Source organism: Centruroides sculpturatus, unplaced genomic scaffold (assembly GCF_000671375.1).
Source record: "Centruroides sculpturatus isolate CEXI.00-Female unplaced genomic scaffold, Cexi_2.0 scaffold693, whole genome shotgun sequence".
Classification (NCBI taxonomy): domain Eukaryota; kingdom Metazoa; phylum Arthropoda; class Arachnida; order Scorpiones; family Buthidae; genus Centruroides; species Centruroides sculpturatus.
The window spans coordinates 149,979-175,726 of NW_019384855.1; the positions used below are offsets into that span (position 1 = coordinate 149,979).

The 25,748-nt window shown below is 29.5% G+C and overlaps 1 protein-coding gene across 2 annotated transcripts in view; it reads left to right on the forward strand.

The window, feature by feature from the left end:
• LOC111630554 (mitogen-activated protein kinase 14-like) overlaps positions 1-25,748 on the forward strand; it is a 79,844-nt gene that overhangs the window by 38,708 nt on the left and 15,388 nt on the right. For both annotated transcript variants that reach the window (XM_023374668.1, XM_023374667.1), the window contains exons 2-4: positions 17,320-17,449; positions 18,000-18,058; positions 21,929-22,040. In XM_023374668.1, the coding sequence (XP_023230436.1) occupies positions 17,320-17,449; positions 18,000-18,058; positions 21,929-22,040 (301 nt within the window). The remainder of the gene's footprint in view (positions 1-17,319; positions 17,450-17,999; positions 18,059-21,928; positions 22,041-25,748) is intronic.

The following is a 25,748-nucleotide window of genomic DNA, read 5'->3' on the forward strand; positions in this document are numbered from 1 at the left end:
TTGTGAATTTGTCTCTTTAATCCGATTTTCAGTTCGGTAGACTATCATATACAGCATTCAGGTTATGAACTTCCTTTATTGATTTGTCATATGCATTTCGGACTCAATTGTAATTTAAGTCCCTCTTCAGTACAAACTCAGATTCTGTTTTCTAAAAACCTCGGTGTATAATTGGTAACGTTGTAAAAGAATAAAAATACAGCCATTTAAAAAAACACTTCAACTACATATTCACATTAATACGTTGCAACGTATTAATGTGAATATGTAGTTGAAGTGTTTTTTTAAATGGCTGTATTTTTATTCTTTTACAACGTTACCAATTATACACCGAGGTTTTTAGAAAACAGAATCTGAGTTTGTACTGAAGAGGGACTTAAATTACAATTAAGTCCGAAATGCATATGACAAATCAATAAAGGAAGTTCATAACCTGAATGCTGTATATGATAGTCTACCGAACTGAAAATCGGATTAAAGAGACAAATTCACAAAGTAATACTCAGTTTGATGAGTGGCCAACGGATTGCAGCACAAAGCCCAAATGCTACACTATGATTCGGCTGTGGTAATGATTTCAGGTCTGCTTTCAACAAGCCCCAAAGAGGAACAGCATTTTGTTGTTTGTTTTTGAGCATTGAAATCCATCAAAGATTGAAAGTTCAGTGCATGGATTGCTGCACGTCTACCACTGTGGCAAGTGTACAAATGGAAGTTTCTAAATGGTGTGAATTCTGTCACAGATTTTCCTTGGCCAGATCAGGAATAGTGAATAGTGACAGAAGAGGCCATTACAGAAGTTAAAGCCATGGTGAAGGAAAATCAGAACATAATGGCAAACGAAATAGCTGTCCATACAAATAGGAGTCGTGCATTGGCACATCATATTGTTCACGATATTCTGCAGTACAGAAAGGTTTCTGCAAGGTGGATGCCCTGCTAACTGACTGCAGAACTGAAAGATCAACATGTTGATGCCCACGAGGAACTTTTATGGTACTTTGAATCCAAAGGCAACGTCTTTGGACTAATTGGGGAATGTCTTTTGGGCTTGATAGAAGTGAAGTGGGTGGTGAATGAGTGGCTATGTTTACAACAAAAATAATTATTTTCTAAAGATATCCATGCACTTCCAACATGCCAGAATGCTTGTATTGCACGCCATGAAGACTACATACAAAAATGATATTGAATATAAAAGGTATACACTTATAAGTTACAAGATAGAAAATATTTAAGATTTCCATTTGACTCTCCCTCATACTTTCATAATGAAAACAATGCTAATAATTTCAAATACATAAAATCAGTATTTAGTACTGGTAATTCTGTTATTTATTACTTATAATCTAATGCTTTTCGAGACATTTAGATAGTATTTATGTTTTTAAACATATAATTTGTACTTATATATAATTGATTTCTTTAATAGAAAAAATGAATGTCAATATTCTGCACATTTGAACTTCTAAATAGTTACCTTACAGTTTAAAGTACACAGAATGTTTGCATTCTCTGTTTAAAATTTGTACTTTTTTAATATATATTTAATAAATTTTGAATGTAACCAGTCATTATCTAGAAGGACTGTGTTGGTATGACTTGCATAATATTGTGTACATTTACCTTTCTATTTCAAAGATTTGTTTTTAGTAAGGTTAAATAAAATATATGTGCACACCTGTGTGTGTAACTTCACTATTTTTTATTTGTTACACTAAATTTATACAAAAACTTTTTAATGTGGAGATTGCAGTTTTAAATACATTTTATTTTTCACAATTGCAAAATTTGTATTATTAACGTTATCTCAAATTTAATACAAATGCTGCTTTAACTATTAAGTAAATGATCCTATCATAAATGGGGAGGTTTTATTTAACCCTCCCATGTTGAAATTTTTTCCATAGCGTATTGCTCCATGTTGAATTTTTGTCGACGTTAAGTCTAATGAAAATTCCACATTTTAGAAAAAATAATCGTGGCTATTGTATCGGCCAAAATTATTTTTTTATTTTGCACAAACAAAATAGACATATTAATAAATGTAAAAAAAAATGATAATTTGGTAGTTAGTTTTAATATAAAAATTATGCTGACCAATGTCAAAAACGTGTCATTATGTTTCAACCTGAGATGTCAGGAATACCAGGGAATAGGTTAAAAAAATCAAATGTTTTTAGTTTGTTTGATACATCGTCATTGGAATATAGAACAGTTTAAAATGGAGCACGGAAACATTCTTGCTTCTGTGCTCCATTTTGAAGTGTTTACAGTGTGATTACTTTTTAAATTACATTAAGAAAACAATTGAAACATTATCGCATAAATAATGCTTTATTATAGCTTTAACGCACATCATCATCCACAGCAGTTCTGTTTAACTGAATGAATAATTATCAAAAGCAAATTTCATTACATTGTAACCAAAATTTATATATCATGTCTCTAATGGAGACTTACAGAAGCGATATTATGGTATTATACACATTATTATTATTATTATTAAAAATGAGTAGGTATTGATCTTCACCTCCTTATTATATGTTGTCATAATTTTAAAAATATAAAGCAGTGGTTTATCCAAAGGATGCCTATGTTTGTTTTAGTTATGTATGAGCATTTGTTTGTTTTTACCTCAAATAACATATTGTAAAAAATTATTGGAATTAAGTTATGAACAGTGAATACTAGAAAATTAGATTTCTACAGACTAATTTAATATGATTAAATACTTAGATGATAATTTTATTTGCATATCTTCAAATCCTGCTTTATTAGATATAATTATTAAACTTTCCCTAATACTTCTGAGTCTTTTAACCCATCTTTAGAAGGTATAATCATCTGAAAGAAACACACACTAAACTAAACTACTCAATGTGGATTGCTTTGATTTAAGAATTCTAATTTTCACACTAGTTTGGTCAAATTTTAATCTAAACCATTGTTCTCAGATGTACTCTCTGACATAATCGTTTTATATTAAATCAAAAATTCTCTGATAAAGCAGGATTTTGAAGGATTTAGAGATTAGAGATTTTGTGATAAAATTTTATGTATCAAAGTTAATTTTTTTTATTTACCAGTGAATTTTCTTTAAAGTAATATAGTTTTGGATACAAATAATTAAAATTTATTTTTTCTTCCAGTTATTTAGTTACTCATTTAATGGGAGCAGACTTAAACAACATTATCAGAACTCAGAGATTAAGTGACGATCATGTTCAGTTTTTAGTTTATCAAATTTTACGTGGTCTTAAGGTAATATACTTAAAAATTTGTTTAAAAGCACACGAATAAATAAAGTTTAGATGTTTTTATTATCTCAAAATGTAACATTAGGTATAAGTTTTATCTTTGTTATTGTGGAAGTAATTGTTAAAAACTGCTTTATTGGAGTAGTATAAAATTCCCTAATATTTTAGTTTATAAAACAGGTTTGGAGAACTTACCACCCGACATATATTACTAACATGCCTCAATACAAAACAGCCAAAGAATGCTACCTTTGACAGCAGATATCTTCAGATGACCAAGCTCTATGGACTATACTAGATGAAAACAGACAAATTCAACCTACAGTGGCATATCTGAAGGCAATAAACTTATATACATAACTCTAGGACATAAAACAGAACAACTATGACATAGTAAAAGACTTGAGGGCATACGGCAACATAACTGGCTAGACTTGGCACTTTTTGGTCTACCTAGGCTCTTGTGCCACAAAACCCCAAATCCAACCAACAGTCAGGTTTGGAGAACGTGCAGAAAAACAAAATTTAGCTGATCTAATGGAGTCATTGAGTAGAGAGCTTGACCATTATTGTTACAATTGCTTATTTAACAAGTGTGGAGAGCATTAAAATATGCAAATTAATAGAATGAAAAACCCATATACTAATTTACATAATTTTTCAGCATTTAAAATACTAATCTGGTAGGAGGTATAGTTAGGCTACCATCCCTTGTTAAATTTACTTTTACTTTCCTGGCTATTTTACAACAGAGGGAACCCCTGTGTTGTAAAAAATGAACCCCTGAAGTTTTTGCATTTTTGGACTCTGGTCCTTGAAACGTCGAGAAATGTAAAAAAATCAGGTATTTCTATATGTATGATGATAAGTACTTGTGTTTGGGGGACACGATTTTGTTCATTCCTGTGCTTTTTGTCAAATTTCTGAAATTTTGCAGGGAGGTTTGTTTATTAGGGGGATTTATGCTATTAAATTTTGGTGATTAAAGGTTGGGGAGGTGGGGAGAAATGGGGGTTGTGTCTCTCCAGTAGGGTCAGACTTAATGACAATTTTATTTATTAGCATTTACAATTTTTTATAAAANTTTTTCATTTAAATGTCTAGTTTGAAACTGAAAAGTGTGCAATTTGCAAAAATAAAAAAAATTATATGTATTTTTTTACAATTCTTGTTGATAATTGCTATTTATCTTTTGTTAAAAATTCTAAAAAGTGTTATTAATACAAGAAAATTTATGCAAAAAGTTGTTTGACATAACAGTGAAAGGCAAATAAATTTTTGTAAGTGGGTTAAACAAAATGATATGGTGTGTAACAATTTTGTGGACATTTTATTTGACCTTCTGAAATCTGCATATTATTTGTTAGATTTAAAATTTGGTTTAGCCTACAGGAATATTATTTATAGTGAATTAGATTTTAATGATGGTGTGTGTGTAGATGGTACATGATGTTAATTTTATATTCTTTAAATTTTACTTGTCATGTGCCACCCACCCATGGCTCATGCTAAAAGTGATGGTTTTTGAGCTTAATTCGTGTGTTCAAGATGCTTAATCCATGAAATTTCATACTCTAATAGAAAACAAATAGACATGTTTTACTTTTGAGACAATAAAAAGTAATTTGAATTTTATTGGGAAATGTTCAGTTTTTACAGAATTGGAGGCAACTAAGCTTCAGAGTTGAAAGGATCGAGATTTCGACGAACCAGCCACCCTGTTATATATGTCGTTAAGAATGATAGCCTTTTTATAAAGAACATCAGATTAGCTATTTAAGATCCAGTCAGATAGAGAGAGCACCACATGGTCCATTATCTAGGAAGCACTTGCTACATCCTGGAAACTAGATTGTAAGAACACAAGATTTGAGGAGGAGATGAATGTCTACATCCCCGATCAAAGATCTTTTTGATCCATGTGCATAACCCTATTGGGAGGAAGCCAATTGTTTTACTACATAAAAGACTTTTACCTTAAGAACTGACTATAGCAACATACAACCTTCTGCTGAATAAACAAAGAGAAAGCAATGAATTTGATGCCTGACGTTATTGGTTTTATCACAACACTCTAAGTCTCAGATGTGACTGCTTTTCCGTAACAAACTTAGCTTGTTACCTGCTCTTTGGGGATCTTAGATTTCATCATCCCCTCTCAGAACTTTGATCAGATTCCACAAAGACCGATAAGGATGTTGTGCGATAGTATCAATGTGTTTTGTTTTAATCTATTTATATCTTATTTTATAGTTACTTTTGCTATTACTGTTTTCTTTTATTATTTTCTTTTGCTGTTATTGCTGTTAAAATCCTTTAATTTACAAATTTGTGTTTACAGTTTAAAAATTGTTAAACTTTACACTTAGCTATATGATTCAAAAAGCTCTGTTCTATTTTATTTAGATGTCCATTTATTTGAATTTTCTAAAACACTCAACTTGAATGAAAAAGTATCTATTTTCCATTTTCATTTTTTACATATTTGAGTCTAATGATGGAACTGAGAGGACCCAAAAATGTTTTATCCAATAAAGCATCTTTCACTTAAATTCTGTAGCATTGGCATTTATTTTTGAAGTTGCATGGAGTTTATACTCAGAACTAATTTAGTAAAACTTTCCTAAGTCAAACTGTGCTAACTTGAGGCTGGTCACGTCATTGGGGACCATTATAGGTGTAGATTGTCCCAGATTGTGAGAAACTCCAGATGGATAACAGCAGCTCGCATCACAGCAGACTTCGATGTGAGTGCCCATTGCATTGTTCACAGGCGAACAGTGTAGCACTCGTTGCATAAACCTAATTATAGGAGTCGTCACTACCCAGGTGCCACTGTTAACTGCACAACATCGTCGCTCGCACTTAGCACAGGACCAGGAACATTGTAAATGAACTATTTCAGTGTGTCATAGTTATATGGTCCAACTAATCACGTTTTCTAGATTCATAATGCAGATGGACTGCTACATGTATAGCATTAAGTTTTGGTCCCATCCTGTCAGGTTGAAACCATTCAAGTAGGTCATGGCTCCATAATGATGTGGGGAGTCCTCTTTTTTGGGACACTTTAGATTTCTTAGTGCATCTAGAGAGGTCAATAATCACTGCACACTACCAGTATTTGCTTGCTGACCATCTGTTAATCACTTTCATGTGTCCTGCAGATGGCATGTTTCAACAGGATAATGCTTCTCCATATCAAGCTGCCAGTACCCAGCAATGACTGGAGAAGCATTCTTCTGACTTCCAGGCCATTCAGTGACAATAATTCTCATGGTTTTCTCATTTATGGGATATTTGGTTAGTAAGTTTTCACCATCATTAAAGTTTTTTAAGAGTGTAATCAATAAAAGAAATATATTAATTATTAAATTTGAAAAATATATTCTTGATTTTTAAGAAATTCTTTCCTGATATTTAAATATGTCAAAGATGAATTATTTTCTTAAATACTGATAGAAAAGGAATTAATTTTACTAGTAATATTCTCACTATTTAAAGATATATTTAAAAGAATTCTCTGCCTGAAGAGAGTTGATGGTTTTTCTTTTCTTTATGTAATTTCAATAATATTTAGATCTATAAGGTAATTTTTAGAAGCTTTAAATCAATGATTTTTTTCAATAGAACAAGAGCTTTATATTATGTTTTATTTACAGGCTTACATTGTGAAGTTTTGATTCAAGCAGAAATTTTCTATGATTTATTGTTTCTCTGAATTCAATTAAAATTCCGTCTCATTCGTTAAAGTCAATTGTTTTATTGTGGTAATGTTTGTTACTCGCACTCAAATCCTTACACTCCAATTTTATTAATTTTCTTCCTGATAGATCTTTTATTATTCAAATAAACTTTTTTTTAAACAATAAGGAAAGTTTTTTCTTTCTAATATATTTCTTTTTGTGATTTTTGTTGAGTAGACTCCACTTTTAAATAGCACTTTTGGTTACTGTCCAAGTTCTGCAGCTGTTTTTAAAATAGCTAGATTTTTATATATACATATATATATTTACATATCCATAAAAATAATGTACAAAATAAAAAAAATAGATGGATATTTGTGCAACTAAAATAAACTGCAGCAATCTGTGTTAAAGTTACGCAAATTTTGTTTTGGGAATATTATTGTAATTTAGTTAATTCAGAAAGTTTTTAATTGCTGTTTAGCATTAAAAAATTGATATATTTAACAATTAATATTTTGAATATTCTAAAGAATAAAGGTTTTTAGGGCTTTTCCTTCTGCTTTGTCCTTATATATGGACGTCACATCCATAGATAAGGACAAAACAGAAGGAAAAGCCCTAAGCAAATATCATTTTGCGAGTACACAAACTAGGATTTAATCTTGATAGCAGTAAGATTGTGTCTGTTACGGTTCTCTGAGATTTTAAAACCCACTTAGTTTCCTTTCTGATGAGTAAAGGATTATGTGGGCCAACCATGGCACTCACTTCACTGATCTAGGCTACAAATAGGGACTTCCTTACACCCTTCCAACATGCACTTGTAAAGAGCTATAAGAGTTCTTTATTTTATCAAATTTGGAATAAAACAAACAAAACTAGAAAAATTAGAAAGAAATTACCTGCAGACTAGCCTCAAAAATGATGACTAGTAGCTAAAATGGCAAAACTTAGAATGAAGAGTTAATTTGTATGTGTTTTTGATTCAGTTAGAGAGGTTGCGGCCGACGTTTTCATTGCGAAAACATGTACGTCGGACATTCAGTGCTGCTTTCCTGTATGCCTAGAAGTTTGACAATGGTGTTTGGATAGTCAGTGGAATCATGCTCGACATTCCAAGCACCATTGTCAAACTCCTAGGCTTACAGGAAGGCGGTGCTGAATGTCCGACGTACACGTTTTCGCGATGAAAACGTCGGCTGCAACCTCTCTAATAATGAAAAGGAAATCTTGGTAAATGACCATTAAAGTTCCTCATAAAAAATTATTTTTAAAACTTTAAAATTATTGTTTTGAAAACAAACATACAAACTAAAATATATTTATTTTAGTCTTTTTTGGATCCTAAATTGCAAACAAAATTACAGTATGTTTTGTGAATCTTAGCCAGACTACTTCGATGTATGGAATGATGACAAATCTGTCAGTGTGCGAAGCGTTCGGCTTGTGCAAACTTAATGGGTTTGCAGGTTGCTGTCAGACTTTCATAAATGCTTGAGTCTTTTTGGGTTAAAGCCCTCTATTGTTACTTTTCTATACTCAGATATCATGTGTAAATTTCATGTGCTACAGTTTTGTTTTACATTTCAGTCATTTGGCAATTTAATATTTTCTTTTCTTAATAATAATCTTGTTTGTATTTTGGTGTTTAAGTAAATTTATTTATAAATAAGTGTTGAAATAAGTTTAAGTTGAAGAACTGAAAAAATTAATAACAAAACAAAGTTTCGTTACTTAAATATTTTTTCAATATTTTGTCCATCTTCGGAGATAAAAAATATTCTAAACAGCAAATATATTCACATAAACCGAACATTGCAATCCATAATTAAACATTTTGCCATTTTACTTAATTGATTATCACATTTATTATTTTTAGTTATGCTATTTATTAATTAAAATGTCATAATAATTTATGCCAATTATATTTACCACAAGCAGTACAAGACTTTATTTGATTTTGTACCATACATTCAGAATTGTTACATATGAATGACTTAATATAAACTATTGTAATGTCAGTTAAAATAGTGACATGGAAACATAAAGTGAACACCATCAGATGATATTAAAATCTCTTTAATAATGCAAGTAGTTTCAGTGATACAGAATCATCATCATCAAGCTAACAAATGTCTGGAATTTGGAATGGAGTTCTTCCACATGCACTATAAAATTTTAACATTTTAACGGAATTTGAGACTCGTGAGTACAAGAAAAAGAATAAAAGTGCAATTTGAAATGATAAGCACAATGGAACTGTTGATAAATACTAAATTAAATTCATTTGTTTAGTTTAACTTAATACAGTAATACCCCGAACTTACGCGATAGGTGGGACCGAGCGATAACCGCGTAAGTCGAATTTGCATAAGTCAGGGTATAATTTCGCAATTTGTGTAAAATCCAAGTCGTATGTATGTAAGCTAATAAATGTTCTCGTTAATCTTATCTCATCTTTTGATTTGTTTACGGTTACAAGAAATCACCGTAGATATAATAAACACAGAAATAAATAACACAAAATAAATTGTATGCATGTGTCGATTTTTCATGACATGTCCGAACATGTAAGCTGAACAATAGTGTGGGGGAGAGTGAGTAATCAAGAGTTGCGTGGCGCTCAAACAAAAGACGATTCGACGAGATTTGAAAATCACGTAACTCCGGGTTCGCGTAAGTCGAGGTATTACTGTACTCATAATATTTGGACAAATAGTAACAAATACTTTATATGATTTACTTTCAGATAATGAGTACTAATAATGATTAATTTATGTGTATCAATATGTGCATTTCAGACAGTTTTATTTTTCACTTTTACAAATTTTATATATTGCATTAAGAATGTAGTAGTTCCAACCTGTTGCATTTTTATAAGAAGTCACTAACGACATGCAATTATTGATGTAAAAGCTCTGTTATGTCGGGGTAATTGCCAATTAACGTGATAACCATCAAAGTGCTAATTCAATATGTCTATTTGTTAATTCTCTGATTATGTTAGTCTCGTGTCAAAAATAAAAAGTTGCAATGTTTGTCAGTTTTTTGGTGACTGATGGCATTTTTGCTGTTCCTGTGTTAATTGGCAATTAGCATAAAAACTTAGCTTCACCCAGGGCTGTGAAGTCTCAATTGGGAGGAATTTTTGGCCAGAGGAGTCGAAGTCGGGAGAAATGTGTTGACTCCGATCCCAGCATTTTAAATTTAATTTAGTGTTTTTTGTTTAAACGAAAGAAAATTTATTTTACATTTAATAATTTTTAAAGTGCTTTTGTATTTTGTTATAATTCATTTATTTTAAATACAAAATGCAACCATTTAATTTAATTGAATATGTTTCAATAGTTTTCTTTGTAGTACAGTAGAACCTTGGTATACAACCTTAATCAGTTCCTGATGTTTGGACTTATACCAAATAGGACGTATACCAGTGTGTCTCAACGGGGTCGATATCGTCCCCATGTGGGCGTTTTTCAATGTTGAGGGTGCAATTAGTAACAATTTATTCTTTGGGGGCAAAAAACAATTTTCTGGGTAATATAGTAAAACATTATATTAAGAATAATTAGATATTTTATTCGTTATACCATACAATAATTAAACAAATAACATTATACAAGTCACTATTCTATTCAATTCAGTACAAATTTGGTGTTAGTCTTGGCCATCGGCATTGGAATTTTGTAGTGAAGGGGGCAATACTACGTAACGGTTTTATTGAAGGGGGCAACAATTCATTAGAGGTTGAAAAACACTGATGTATACATTACTTCTTATGAGAAGTTGGTTCCCCAAACCAACCTTTCCATAAGAAGTAATGTAAAAATGATTAATCTGTTCTCATGTAAAAAAAAAATGGCTGGCTTTAAACACCTTGCTTTCCTGGCTAGTTCCTGCTTGATTTTTCATGAGATCAGCATGTATCTTTTTAGCTTTCTTTCAAATAATTGCTTCTGATATGCTGTCGCCAGCACACTGATTTTCAGTTATCCAAAGCAAAAGCAATTTTTGAACATGATCTAATGTCTTTGATCTCTGTTTAGAAATTGATTTAACCCCTTTTGCAACATTAGCAGATTTAATAATGTCTTTATTTTTCACGATTGTCGATATCGTTGTTCTCGGAATATGGTATGCAACAGTTAAATCTCGAACATGCATGCCACCTTCATATTTCTCAACAATTTTTTTTTTCAGTTCCATTGTGATTCTAGTCATTTTTTTTTTCAGTTTTCTGTTACTTTTTATTTGCCTTTTTGCAATTCATGATTAATTCCTGGTGGTAGAGCAAAGCACAGTCAAGCAGGAGAATAGTATTACCTTATCAGAAAGGTTACTACAGATAGAAAACTGCTCCCCCAAGGCAGAGTTCTTCTACTCAAGATTGACTACTTGCTTCTCTGATTTGTATTCCAATACAATATCACCAGACCATCATAAGACTGTAACATTCAGTAATGTAATCAATGCTGAACATTTAGCAACTGACTTTTCTCTTTCTAAATGATTCTTATGTAACTTCAGTTTTAAACAATTTAGAATTTGATTCTTGCATTTTTGGTCTTCAAAGTGTATTAAAAAATATATTATACAAACCAATGCAAAATTTGTATTATTGTGCATAACTTTAGATTTGGCTATAACCATTCATTGATTTGAGATTGAGTATGTATCATAGACTAATAATTATTTTTTGAATTTTAAATTTTGTAATTCCGAAAAATTGTAAGCACAAATCACTATTTAAAATGAAAAAAACTGGAGGAAAAATTATTAAGATCAATTTAGTATATATTTTATATAGAAAAATCTTTTAACTGTACAAGTAAGGAAAAGGAAGCAATTGACGGAAACAAAATTAGACTTATCTTCATCTAATTTATAATTAATTTTAAATCTTTATGATGATATAACTTAATATTGAAAGAAGTTTACAGGAAAGTTTCAGGATTAATGATTAATACAAAACAGTTTTTACTTTCAAAATGTTTTGTTCAAGTTGTAATTTTAAAACAAATTTTTCCTCAATTAGTACGCGGGGAAATTTTTCATTTAAATGTCTAGTTTGAAACTGAAAAGTGTGCAATTTGCAAAAATAAAAAAAATTATATGTATTTTTTTACAATTCTTGTTGATAATTGCTATTTATCTTTTGTTAAAAATTCTAAAAAGTGTTATTAATACAAGAAAATTTATGCAAAAAGTTGTTTGACATAACAGTGAAAGGCAAATAAATTTTTGTAAGTGGGTTAAACAAAATGATATGGTGTGTAACAATTTTGTGGACATTTTATTTGACCTTCTGAAATCTGCATATTATTTGTTAGATTTAAAATTTGGTTTAGCCTACAGGAATATTATTTATAGTGAATTAGATTTTAATGATGGTGTGTGTGTAGATGGTACATGATGTTAATTTTATATTCTTTAAATTTTACTTGTCATGTGCCACCCACCCATGGCTCATGCTAAAAGTGATGGTTTTTGAGCTTAATTCGTGTGTTCAAGATGCTTAATCCATGAAATTTCATACTCTAATAGAAAACAAATAGACATGTTTTACTTTTGAGACAATAAAAAGTAATTTGAATTTTATTGGGAAATGTTCAGTTTTTACAGAATTGGAGGCAACTAAGCTTCAGAGTTGAAAGGATCGAGATTTCGACGAACCAGCCACCCTGTTATATATGTCGTTAAGAATGATAGCCTTTTTATAAAGAACATCAGATTAGCTATTTAAGATCCAGTCAGATAGAGAGAGCACCACATGGTCCATTATCTAGGAAGCACTTGCTACATCCTGGAAACTAGATTGTAAGAACACAAGATTTGAGGAGGAGATGAATGTCTACATCCCCGATCAAAGATCTTTTTGATCCATGTGCATAACCCTATTGGGAGGAAGCCAATTGTTTTACTACATAAAAGACTTTTACCTTAAGAACTGACTATAGCAACATACAACCTTCTGCTGAATAAACAAAGAGAAAGCAATGAATTTGATGCCTGACGTTATTGGTTTTATCACATCACTCTAAGTCTCAGATGTGACTGCTTTTCCGTAACAAACTTAGNAAAAAAAATGATAATTTGGTAGTTAGTTTTAATATAAAAATTATGCTGACCAATGTCAAAAACGTGTCATTATGTTTCAACCTGAGATGTCAGGAATACCAGGGAATAGGTTAAAAAAATCAAATGTTTTTAGTTTGTTTGATACATCGTCATTGGAATATAGAACAGTTTAAAATGGAGCACGGAAACATTCTTGCTTCTGTGCTCCATTTTGAAGTGTTTACAGTGTGATTACTTTTTAAATTACATTAAGAAAACAATTGAAACATTATCGCATAAATAATGCTTTATTATAGCTTTAACGCACATCATCATCCACAGCAGTTCTGTTTAACTGAATGAATAATTATCAAAAGCAAATTTCATTACATTGTAACCAAAATTTATATATCATGTCTCTAATGGAGACTTACAGAAGCGATATTATGGTATTATACACATTATTATTATTATTATTAAAAATGAGTAGGTATTGATCTTCACCTCCTTATTATATGTTGTCATAATTTTAAAAATATAAAGCAGTGGTTTATCCAAAGGATGCCTATGTTTGTTTTAGTTATGTATGAGCATTTGTTTGTTTTTACCTCAAATAACATATTGTAAAAAATTATTGGAATTAAGTTATGAACAGTGAATACTAGAAAATTAGATTTCTACAGACTAATTTAATATGATTAAATACTTAGATGATAATTTTATTTGCATATCTTCAAATCCTGCTTTATTAGATATAATTATTAAACTTTCCCTAATACTTCTGAGTCTTTTAACCCATCTTTAGAAGGTATAATCATCTGAAAGAAACACACACTAAACTAAACTACTCAATGTGGATTGCTTTGATTTAAGAATTCTAATTTTCACACTAGTTTGGTCAAATTTTAATCTAAACCATTGTTCTCAGATGTACTCTCTGACATAATCGTTTTATATTAAATCAAAAATTCTCTGATAAAGCAGGATTTTGAAGGATTTAGAGATTAGAGATTTTGTGATAAAATTTTATGTATCAAAGTTAATTTTTTTTATTTACCAGTGAATTTTCTTTAAAGTAATATAGTTTTGGATACAAATAATTAAAATTTATTTTTTCTTCCAGTTATTTAGTTACTCATTTAATGGGAGCAGACTTAAACAACATTATCAGAACTCAGAGATTAAGTGACGATCATGTTCAGTTTTTAGTTTATCAAATTTTACGTGGTCTTAAGGTAATATACTTAAAAATTTGTTTAAAAGCACACGAATAAATAAAGTTTAGATGTTTTTATTATCTCAAAATGTAACATTAGGTATAAGTTTTATCTTTGTTATTGTGGAAGTAATTGTTAAAAACTGCTTTATTGGAGTAGTATAAAATTCCCTAATATTTTAGTTTATAAAACAGGTTTGGAGAACTTACCACCCGACATATATTACTAACATGCCTCAATACAAAACAGCCAAAGAATGCTACCTTTGACAGCAGATATCTTCAGATGACCAAGCTCTATGGACTATACTAGATGAAAACAGACAAATTCAACCTACAGTGGCATATCTGAAGGCAATAAACTTATATACATAACTCTAGGACATAAAACAGAACAACTATGACATAGTAAAAGACTTGAGGGCATACGGCAACATAACTGGCTAGACTTGGCACTTTTTGGTCTACCTAGGCTCTTGTGCCACAAAACCCCAAATCCAACCAACAGTCAGGTTTGGAGAACGTGCAGAAAAACAAAATTTAGCTGATCTAATGGAGTCATTGAGTAGAGAGCTTGACCATTATTGTTACAATTGCTTATTTAACAAGTGTGGAGAGCATTAAAATATGCAAATTAATAGAATGAAAAACCCATATACTAATTTACATAATTTTTCAGCATTTAAAATACTAATCTGGTAGGAGGTATAGTTAGGCTACCATCCCTTGTTAAATTTACTTTTACTTTCCTGGCTATTTTACAACAGAGGGAACCCCTGTGTTGTAAAAAATGAACCCCTGAAGTTTTTGCATTTTTGGACTCTGGTCCTTGAAACGTCGAGAAATGTAAAAAAATCAGGTATTTCTATATGTATGATGATAAGTACTTGTGTTTGGGGGACACGATTTTGTTCATTCCTGTGCTTTTTGTCAAATTTCTGAAATTTTGCAGGGAGGTTTGTTTATTAGGGGGATTTATGCTATTAAATTTTGGTGATTAAAGGTTGGGGAGGTGGGGAGAAATGGGGGTTGTGTCTCTCCAGTAGGGTCAGACTTAATGACAATTTTATTTATTAGCATTTACAATTTTTTATAAAGCCCATCCCTATTCTCAAAACTTTTTAATAATATATGATAACAGATAGCGCCACCAAAATTTTAAATGTTACCAGGAAAGTTGAACAGCTCATTGCTGGTTTATTTATTTAGCTACAAAGCTCTTATGAAGTGTTAGTTATTAATAGATAAATTTCTGAATACATAAAGATTGAGTGTGTTATTGCTATTTTTTAACTCTGAGTAGCAATGACAATTGAACTTGTATAATGCAGAAACAATTGCAAATATTAGTGATAGCAGAGGTAAACAATAAAACCAAGTGGAAAATTAACATGACAGAGTAACAACATAACTTAATACTTTCCTTTGTACTTTGAAATTAATTCATTCCAAGAAGTCATTCAAAGACTGAATCAAATTATTATATTATTATTTTTTTTATTTTTTTATTTTTATTAGAAATAATGAAAAGCAAATTAATCCATTTTCAGACCCTAAAGAATACCCATTTTGATAAACTTGAAGCAATAAATACACATAATTGAATGTAAAAATAACACAATTAAATGCCTTAATAATAAATTAAAACAAAAACAATAAATTAAATATGTAAATACCATATAATAAAATGAAAATTGCAATTACTGGTTACAGACCATCAACTATGGAAGCTAGATATGCCACATGCGTACCTCTTTCATGCTTTGCGATAAGTTACTTTTTCATCTCAATCATCTTTATTACAAACATTCTTTTAGAATTCGTTGCTTCCACACATTTCTATTGAATAATATGGTTAATAAGTAAAGATTTAATTGGGTGAAACTGAAAGTTTTTGCATATTTTTAGCAGCTGTCATTAGTTAACATAGATGCATTATTAAATTATAGATATCATGAAATTTAACACATTGTATTCTTTGTTTAGTAGCTTAATTTAAACCTTTAACTTCACATTTTATTTGAATAAATTAAGTTGAAATGTCTTCAGAAAAAAATATATTGAGTATGCTCGATATATTTTTTTATATATTTTATATATTATATATTATTTAATATATTGAGTATTCTTGATATATATTATGCTTTGAGTTTTGGAAATGATATAATACCATACAAACAGGAAAAGATTTGTAATATGTTTGGAGGAGGTGCTTCTAAACTTTCAACTTATCAAATTTGGTTTCAAAAGTTTTGTTTAGGAAATTTTGAACTAAAGTATACAAAATATAGATAACCAAAAGCTGCTGAAGAAAAATTACAGGGAGAAATTGCTAAAAATTAATTAATAACATGAATAAATTAATATTTGTATTATTAATTAATTTGTGTTATTAACATATATAACCAAACTCACCAAGAAGAAAGCAAAAAAAGAAATGAAAACACAAATATAATACAAGAGCGACAGACAGATTGGGTGCACAACAGATCCCATTTATGTTTTGAGTGCATTTTTTCACTGCGCACAAAGTTTGAACTCTGAAGCATTTGAAATTAGAGGCTGTTGCTCAAAGTATGAGGTACCACTGCATATAATATAATAAGAATAACTTGTTGAAGCAGTGAATTATGCTCCATTTAACTTGAGAGAGCCATGGATAATAATAAACTTTAATTAGCTTTAAGAAACTACATTTTATAATGTATGAATGTTACAAGACAAAGTAATTGCAAATTGAACTTACAAAAGAACAAATAACACTTGATGATGAAGCAAGCAGTAAATGTACTTTCTTCCTTCCAAACTATTTTCACAGAACTAGGAGCTGTTCCATCTCTCTAGAATTAACAATTATCTAATCCTTTTCTATAAATTTACAATTTTTCTGTCAAAAAAACATTTACAGATATTACATAATTTTCCCAAATATCAATTATAAATATTAATTGAAATATTTTAATAGATCAATGTTTGAATCATTCAGACAAAAATATGTAGGGTCAGTGTGNAATTAATTTCTAACAATATGATATTAGTATTATTATTCAGCTAAATTTAAATGTGTAATTTTTAATATCTACCTGCTTATTTACAGTTCTGCGATCGATACCGTCACAAGTCAGAAGGTCGCAATCAAAAAGCTCGCCAGACCGTTCCAGTCGGCAATTCACGCAAAGAGAACTTACAGAGAACTGAGGTTATTGAAGCACATGAATCATGAAAATGTAAGTAAATTTTCTGGTAATGAAAGTTAGTTTTTAAATGAATCATCATCATCATCATCATATTAGTATTATTATTATATATTATCATATTATTTAAACATGGCAGTTAAAATCACATATGAAACATCTAGTTCAGCCCATTACAGTAGTAATGTTTATTCCGTACTTTTTCTGACTTACTAAATTATCTAATTTATTTTCCTAAGGATTAAATTTTAAAAGTTTTTAGATTATAACAACTTTAGATCAGACATTTTCTTCATACATAAAAATTATATTTATCAATTTAAGTTGTTGTTCACATATAATACTTAAAAGAAAATTATTACCATGACTGATTTAAGTTTAAACAGTAAGGAAACAAGCTACACCATTGAAAATTCTGTTGCAAGCTAAAAGTACTAATTACTATGCAAGTCTAAATCCTGTATTGATTCTTTTCTTACAATATTTCAAGTTTTGAATGCAGTTTTTATTTTTATCATTTTAATTCTTCATAAGACACTATAATCTTCATCTTGAATTATTTTAAATCTTTATTATTTGACAGGTTATTGGATTATTGAATGTATTCACTCCTTCAACAAATATTGAAGATTTCCAAGATGTGTATGTATTTAAGAAATTAATTGTATTTATAAATATTATTCATCAGTTGTTCTAATAACAGTAGTAAATATATATATATATAAAAGAATACTGCAATAATTTTTTGTTTGGGACTAAATATATCTTGTTATGTAAAATAAAAAATCAAATAAAGAAAATAGTTTTTTATTTCTAACATAGTCATATTATTTGAGAATATGCTGATAAGATAAGTATAATTGAAAGTAAATAGATATTACCTTATTAACCAGACATACAATCTAGAGAAATGTTTATTGTGTATGTGAATGTAATTGGTAAAGTTAATAGTATAGTTTATTAATTTATAATGTACGAGTATGTTATGCAATTTTGATGATTGTTCTTTTGCATTTTGAAACTGCATCACAAATATTTTTATGAAAATGTCTTAATGCTAGGGATTATTTAATTTTTAAAATGTGTGTAAATACAGTACAAGCACAAAGAAATGTTTTTGTTTTTCTAATGAATTATCTAATACTTTAATCTTTTGTAAAATTCTTTTATTGTTTCTTCTAATAAAGTTTGACTTCTAATTATTTTTAAGTCTTCCTATTGTATAATTTAACGTGCACTAAATTGAAGACTAAATGAAATTGTGAGGGAGAGTCAAAAGTAATCCTTAAAAGTATATAATCATCCTGTAAGTTGGCAACAGTAATACTCAGAAAATCACTTATGGCTGCTGCTATTTTTGTTGTGAATTTGTCTCTTTAATCCGATTTTCAGTTCGGTAGACTATCATATACAGCATTCAGGTTATGAACTTCCTTTATTGATTTGTCATATGCATTTCGGACTTAATTGTAATTTAAGTCCCTCTTCAGTACAAACTCAGATTCTGTTTTCTAAAAACCTCGGTGTATAATTGGTAACGTTGTAAAAGAATAAAAATACAGCCATTTAAAAAAACACTTCAACTACATATTCACATTAATACGTTGCAACGTATTAATGTGAATATGTAGTTGAAGTGTTTTTTTAAATGGCTGTATTTTTATTCTTTTACAACGTTACCAATTATACACCGAGGTTTTTAGAAAACAGAATCTGAGTTTGTACTGAAGAGGGACTTAAATTACAATTAAGTCCGAAATGCATATGACAAATCAATAAAGGAAGTTCATAACCTGAATGCTGTATATGATAGTCTACCGAACTGAAAATCGGATTAAAGAGACAAATTCACAAAGTAATACTCAGTTTGATGAGTGGCCAACGGATTGCAGCACAAAGCCCAAATGCTACACTATGATTCGGCTGTGGTAATGATTTCAGGTCTGCTTTCAACAAGCCCCAAAGAGGAACAGCATTTTGTTGTTTGTTTTTGAGCATTGAAATCCATCAAAGATTGAAAGTTCAGTGCATGGATTGCTGCACGTCTACCACTGTGGCAAGTGTACAAATGGAAGTTTCTAAATGGTGTGAATTCTGTCACAGATTTTCCTTGGCCAGATCAGGAATAGTGAATAGTGACAGAAGAGGCCATTACAGAAGTTAAAGCCATGGTGAAGGAAAATCAGAACATAATGGCAAACGAAATAGCTGTCCATACAAATAGGAGTCGTGCATTGGCACATCATATTGTTCACGATATTCTGCAGTACAGAAAGGTTTCTGCAAGGTGGATGCCCTGCTAACTGACTGCAGAACTGAAAGATCAACATGTTGATGCCCACGAGGAACTTTTATGGTACTTTGAATCCAAAGGCAACGTCTTTGGACTAATTGGGGAATGTCTTTTGGGCTTGATAGAAGTGAAGTGGGTGGTGAATGAGTGGCTATGTTTACAACAAAAATAATTATTTTCTAAAGATATCCATGCACTTCCAACATGCCAGAATGCTTGTATTGCACGCCATGAAGACTACATACAAAAATGATATTGAATATAAAAGGTATACACTTATAAGTTACAAGATAGAAAATATTTAAGATTTCCATTTGACTCTCCCTCATACTTTCATAATGAAAACAATGCTAATAATTTCAAATACATAAAATCAGTATTTAGTACTGGTAATTCTGTTATTTATTACTTATAATCTAATGCTTTTCGAGACATTTAGATAGTATTTATGTTTTTAAACATATAATTTGTACTTATATATAATTGATTTCTTTAATAGAAAAAATGAATGTCAATATTCTGCACATTTGAACTTCTAAATAGTTACCTTACAGTTTAAAGTACACAGAATGTTTGCATTCTCTGTTTAAAATTTGTACTTTTTTAATATATATTTAATAAATTTTGAATGTAACCAGTCATTATCTAGAAGGACTGTGTTGGTATGACTTGCATAATATTGTGTACATTTACCTTTCTATTTCAAAGATTTGTTTTTAGTAAGGTTAAATAAAATATATGTGCACACCTGTGTGTGTAACTTCACTATTTTTTATTTGTTACACTAAATTTATACAAAAACTTTTTAATGTGGAGATTGCAGTTTTAAATACATTTTATTTTTCACAATTGCAAAATTTGTATTATTAACGTTATCTCAAATTTAATACAAATGCTGCTTTAACTATTAAGTAAATGATCCTATCATAAATGGGGAGGTTTTATTTAACCCTCCCATGTTGAAATTTTTTCCATAGCGTATTGCTCCATGTTGAATTTTTGTCGATGTTAAGTCTAATGAAAATTCCACATTTTAGAAAAAATAATCGTGGCTATTGTATCGGCCAAAATTATTTTTTTATTTTGCACAAACTAAATTGACATATTAATAAATGTAAAAAAAAATGATAATTTGGTAGTTAGTTTTAATATAAAAATTATGCTGACCAATGTCAAAAACGTGTCATTATGTTTCAACCTGAGATGTCAGGAATACCAGGGAATAGGTTAAAAAAATCAAATGTTTTTAGTTTGTTTGATACATCGTCATTGGAATATAGAACAGTTTAAAATGGAGCACGGAAACATTCTTGCTTCTGTGCTCCATTTTGAAGTGTTTACAGTGTGATTACTTTTTAAATTACATTAAGAAAACAATTGAAACATTATCGCATAAATAATGCTTTATTATAGCTTTAACGCACATCATCATCCACAGCAGTTCTGTTTAACTGAATGAATAATTATCAAAAGCAAATTTCATTACATTGTAACCAAAATTTATATATCATGTCTCTAATGGAGACTTACAGAAGCGATATTATGGTATTATACACATTATTATTATTATTATTAAAAATGAGTAGGTATTGATCTTCACCTCCTTATTATATGTTGTCATAATTTTAAAAATATAAAGCAGTGGTTTATCCAAAGGATGCCTATGTTTGTTTTAGTTATGTATGAGCATTTGTTTGTTTTTACCTCAAATAACATATTGTAAAAAATTATTGGAATTAAGTTATGAACAGTGAATACTAGAAAATTAGATTTCTACAGACTAATTTAATATGATTAAATACTTAGATGATAATTTTATTTGCATATCTTCAAATCCTGCTTTATTAGATATAATTATTAAACTTTCCCTAATACTTCTGAGTCTTTTAACCCATCTTTAGAAGGTATAATCATCTGAAAGAAACACACACTAAACTAAACTACTCAATGTGGATTGCTTTGATTTAAGAATTCTAATTTTCACACTAGTTTGGTCAAATTTTAATCTAAACCATTGTTCTCAGATGTACTCTCTGACATAATCGTTTTATATTAAATCAAAAATTCTCTGATAAAGCAGGATTTTGAAGGATTTAGAGATTAGAGATTTTGTGATAAAATTTTATGTATCAAAGTTAATTTTTTTTATTTACCAGTGAATTTTCTTTAAAGTAATATAGTTTTGGATACAAATAATTAAAATTTATTTTTTCTTCCAGTTATTTAGTTACTCATTTAATGGGAGCAGACTTAAACAACATTATCAGAACTCAGAGATTAAGTGACGATCATGTTCAGTTTTTAGTTTATCAAATTTTACGTGGTCTTAAGGTAATATACTTAAAAATTTGTTTAAAAGCACACGAATAAATAAAGTTTAGATGTTTTTATTATCTCAAAATGTAACATTAGGTATAAGTTTTATCTTTGTTATTGTGGAAGTAATTGTTAAAAACTGCTTTATTGGAGTAGTATAAAATTCCCTAATATTTTAGTTTATAAAACAGGTTTGGAGAACTTACCACCCGACATATATTACTAACATGCCTCAATACAAAACAGCCAAAGAATGCTACCTTTGACAGCAGATATCTTCAGATGACCAAGCTCTATGGACTATACTAGATGAAAACAGACAAATTCAACCTACAGTGGCATATCTGAAGGCAATAAACTTATATACATAACTCTAGGACATAAAACAGAACAACTATGACATAGTAAAAGACTTGAGGGCATACGGCAACATAACTGGCTAGACTTGGCACTTTTTGGTCTACCTAGGCTCTTGTGCCACAAAACCCCAAATCCAACCAACAGTCAGGTTTGGAGAACGTGCAGAAAAACAAAATTTAGCTGATCTAATGGAGTCATTGAGTAGAGAGCTTGACCATTATTGTTACAATTGCTTATTTAACAAGTGTGGAGAGCATTAAAATATGCAAATTAATAGAATGAAAAACCCATATACTAATTTACATAATTTTTCAGCATTTAAAATACTAATCTGGTAGGAGGTATAGTTAGGCTACCATCCCTTGTTAAATTTACTTTTACTTTCCTGGCTATTTTACAACAGAGGGAACCCCTGTGTTGTAAAAAATGAACCCCTGAAGTTTTTGCATTTTTGGACTCTGGTCCTTGAAACGTCGAGAAATGTAAAAAAATCAGGTATTTCTATATGTATGATGATAAGTACTTGTGTTTGGGGGACACGATTTTGTTCATTCCTGTGCTTTTTGTCAAATTTCTGAAATTTTGCAGGGAGGTTTGTTTATTAGGGGGATTTATGCTATTAAATTTTGGTGATTAAAGGTTGGGGAGGTGGGGAGAAATGGGGGTTGTGTCTCTCCAGTAGGGTCAGACTTAATGACAATTTTATTTATTAGCATTTACAATTTTTTATAAAGCCCATCCCTATTCTCAAAACTTTTTAATAATATATGATAACAGATAGCGCCACCAAAATTTTAAATGTTACCAGGAAAGTTGAACAGCTCATTGCTGGTTTATTTATTTAGCTACAAAGCTCTTATGAAGTGTTAGTTATTAATAGATAAATTTCTGAATACATAAAGATTGAGTGTGTTATTGCTATTTTTTAACTCTGAGTAGCAATGACAATTGAACTTGTATAATGCAGAAACAATTGCAAATATTAGTGATAGCAGAGGTAAACAATAAAACCAAGTGGAAAATTAACATGACAGAGTAACAACATAACTTAATACTTTCCTTTGTACTTTGAAATTAATTCATTCCAAGAAGTCATTCAAAGACTGAATCAAATTATTATATTATTATTTTTTTTATTTTTTTATTTTTATTAGAAATAATGAAAAGCAAATTAATCCATTTTCAGACCCTAAAGAATACCCATTTTGATAAACTTGAAGCAATAAATACACATAATTGAATGTAAAAATAACACAATTAAATGCCTTAATAATAAATTAAAACAAAAACAATAAATTAAATATGTAAATACCATATAATAAAATGAAAATTGCAATTACTGGTTACAGACCATCAACTATGGAAGCTAGATATGCCACATGCGTACCTCTTTCATGCTTTGCGATAAGTTACTTTTTCATCTCAATCATCTTTATTACAAACATTCTTTTAGAATTCGTTGCTTCCACACATTTCTATTGAATAATATGGTTAATAAGTAAAGATTTAATTGGGTGAAACTGAAAGTTTTTGCATATTTTTAGCAGCTGTCATTAGTTAACATAGATGCATTATTAAATTATAGATATCATGAAATTTAACACATTGTATTCTTTGTTTAGTAGCTTAATTTAAACCTTTAACTTCACATTTTATTTGAATAAATTAAGTTGAAATGTCTTCAGAAAAAAATATATTGAGTATGCTCGATATATTTTTTTATATATTTTATATATTATATATTATTTAATATATTGAGTATTCTTGATATATATTATGCTTTGAGTTTTGGAAATGATATAATACCATACAAACAGGAAAAGATTTGTAATATGTTTGGAGGAGGTGCTTCTAAACTTTCAACTTATCAAATTTGGTTTCAAAAGTTTTGTTTAGGAAATTTTGAACTAAAGTATACAAAATATAGATAACCAAAAGCTGCTGAAGAAAAATTACAGGGAGAAATTGCTAAAAATTAATTAATAACATGAATAAATTAATATTTGTATTATTAATTAATTTGTGTTATTAACATATATAACCAAACTCACCAAGAAGAAAGCAAAAAAATAAATGAAAACACAAATATAATACAAGAGCGACAGACAGATTGGGTGCACAACAGATCCCATTTATGTTTTGAGTGCATTTTTTCACTGCGCACAAAGTTTGAACTCTGAAGCATTTGAAATTAGAGGCTGTTGCTCAAAGTATGAGGTACCACTGCATATAATATAATAAGAATAACTTGTTGAAGCAGTGAATTATGCTCCATTTAACTTGAGAGAGCCATGGATAATAATAAACTTTAATTAGCTTTAAGAAACTACATTTTATAATGTATGAATGTTACAAGACAAAGTAATTGCAAATTGAACTTACAAAAGAACAAATAACACTTGATGATGAAGCAAGCAGTAAATGTACTTTCTTCCTTCCAAACTATTTTCACAGAACTAGGAGCTGTTCCATCTCTCTAGAATTAACAATTATCTAATCCTTTTCTATAAATTTACAATTTTTCTGTCAAAAAAACATTTACAGATATTACATAATTTTCCCAAATATCAATTATAAATATTAATTGAAATATTTTAATAGATCAATGTTTGAATCATTCAGACAAAAATATGTAGGGTCAGTGTGGGTAAATATGAGACACTTTTCAAAACTTTTGTAACAGCATTTGTTAGGATCAGTATTTTACAAAGAGAAACACGTGACAAGGTCTACAGATGGTGTTAAAATCTAATGGCATATTCATTTCTTCTGTATGTATGAGAAATGTTGAGCAAAAAATTTTTTCTTATCTCGTATTTTACCTTCAAAACTTAAAATATGAGTCACTGGGAGGTGAAAAATGAGACACTCATTATATCACCATAAAGACTTGCCTATGCCAACAGGCAAGACATTTTTGTATAAAACATTGCTCCTTGAGTTGTCCTTCAGCAGAAGACAAACTACTTATCTTTCTCCTCTCCTATAATGAATTATTAATAGTAAACACATAAAGCTTTATTCAATGGCTTGTTAAAAATAATTGTCTATTAAAAGAGATGTTAACATAGAAAAAGTAATAAGCCTACTACTAATTAAAGAAAATTTACATAATTAGCCTAGTCTAAATAAAATAGGCCTACACAAAAATAAAAACGTTTAGGAACAAATTGATTATTTATGTAATTAGCATAGAATAAAAGTAATGAAGAAAATAAAACTAATCCTGCTGTTTTCTGTGTATTAACATTAAGGTTAAATTAGGTATAGACCTATTATGTTTCAAAAATATTAACAGGCTGAACTTAAATAAGTTTTATGGAAATTAATGACTGGTGAATAAAATCTGGTGTCTCATTTTTT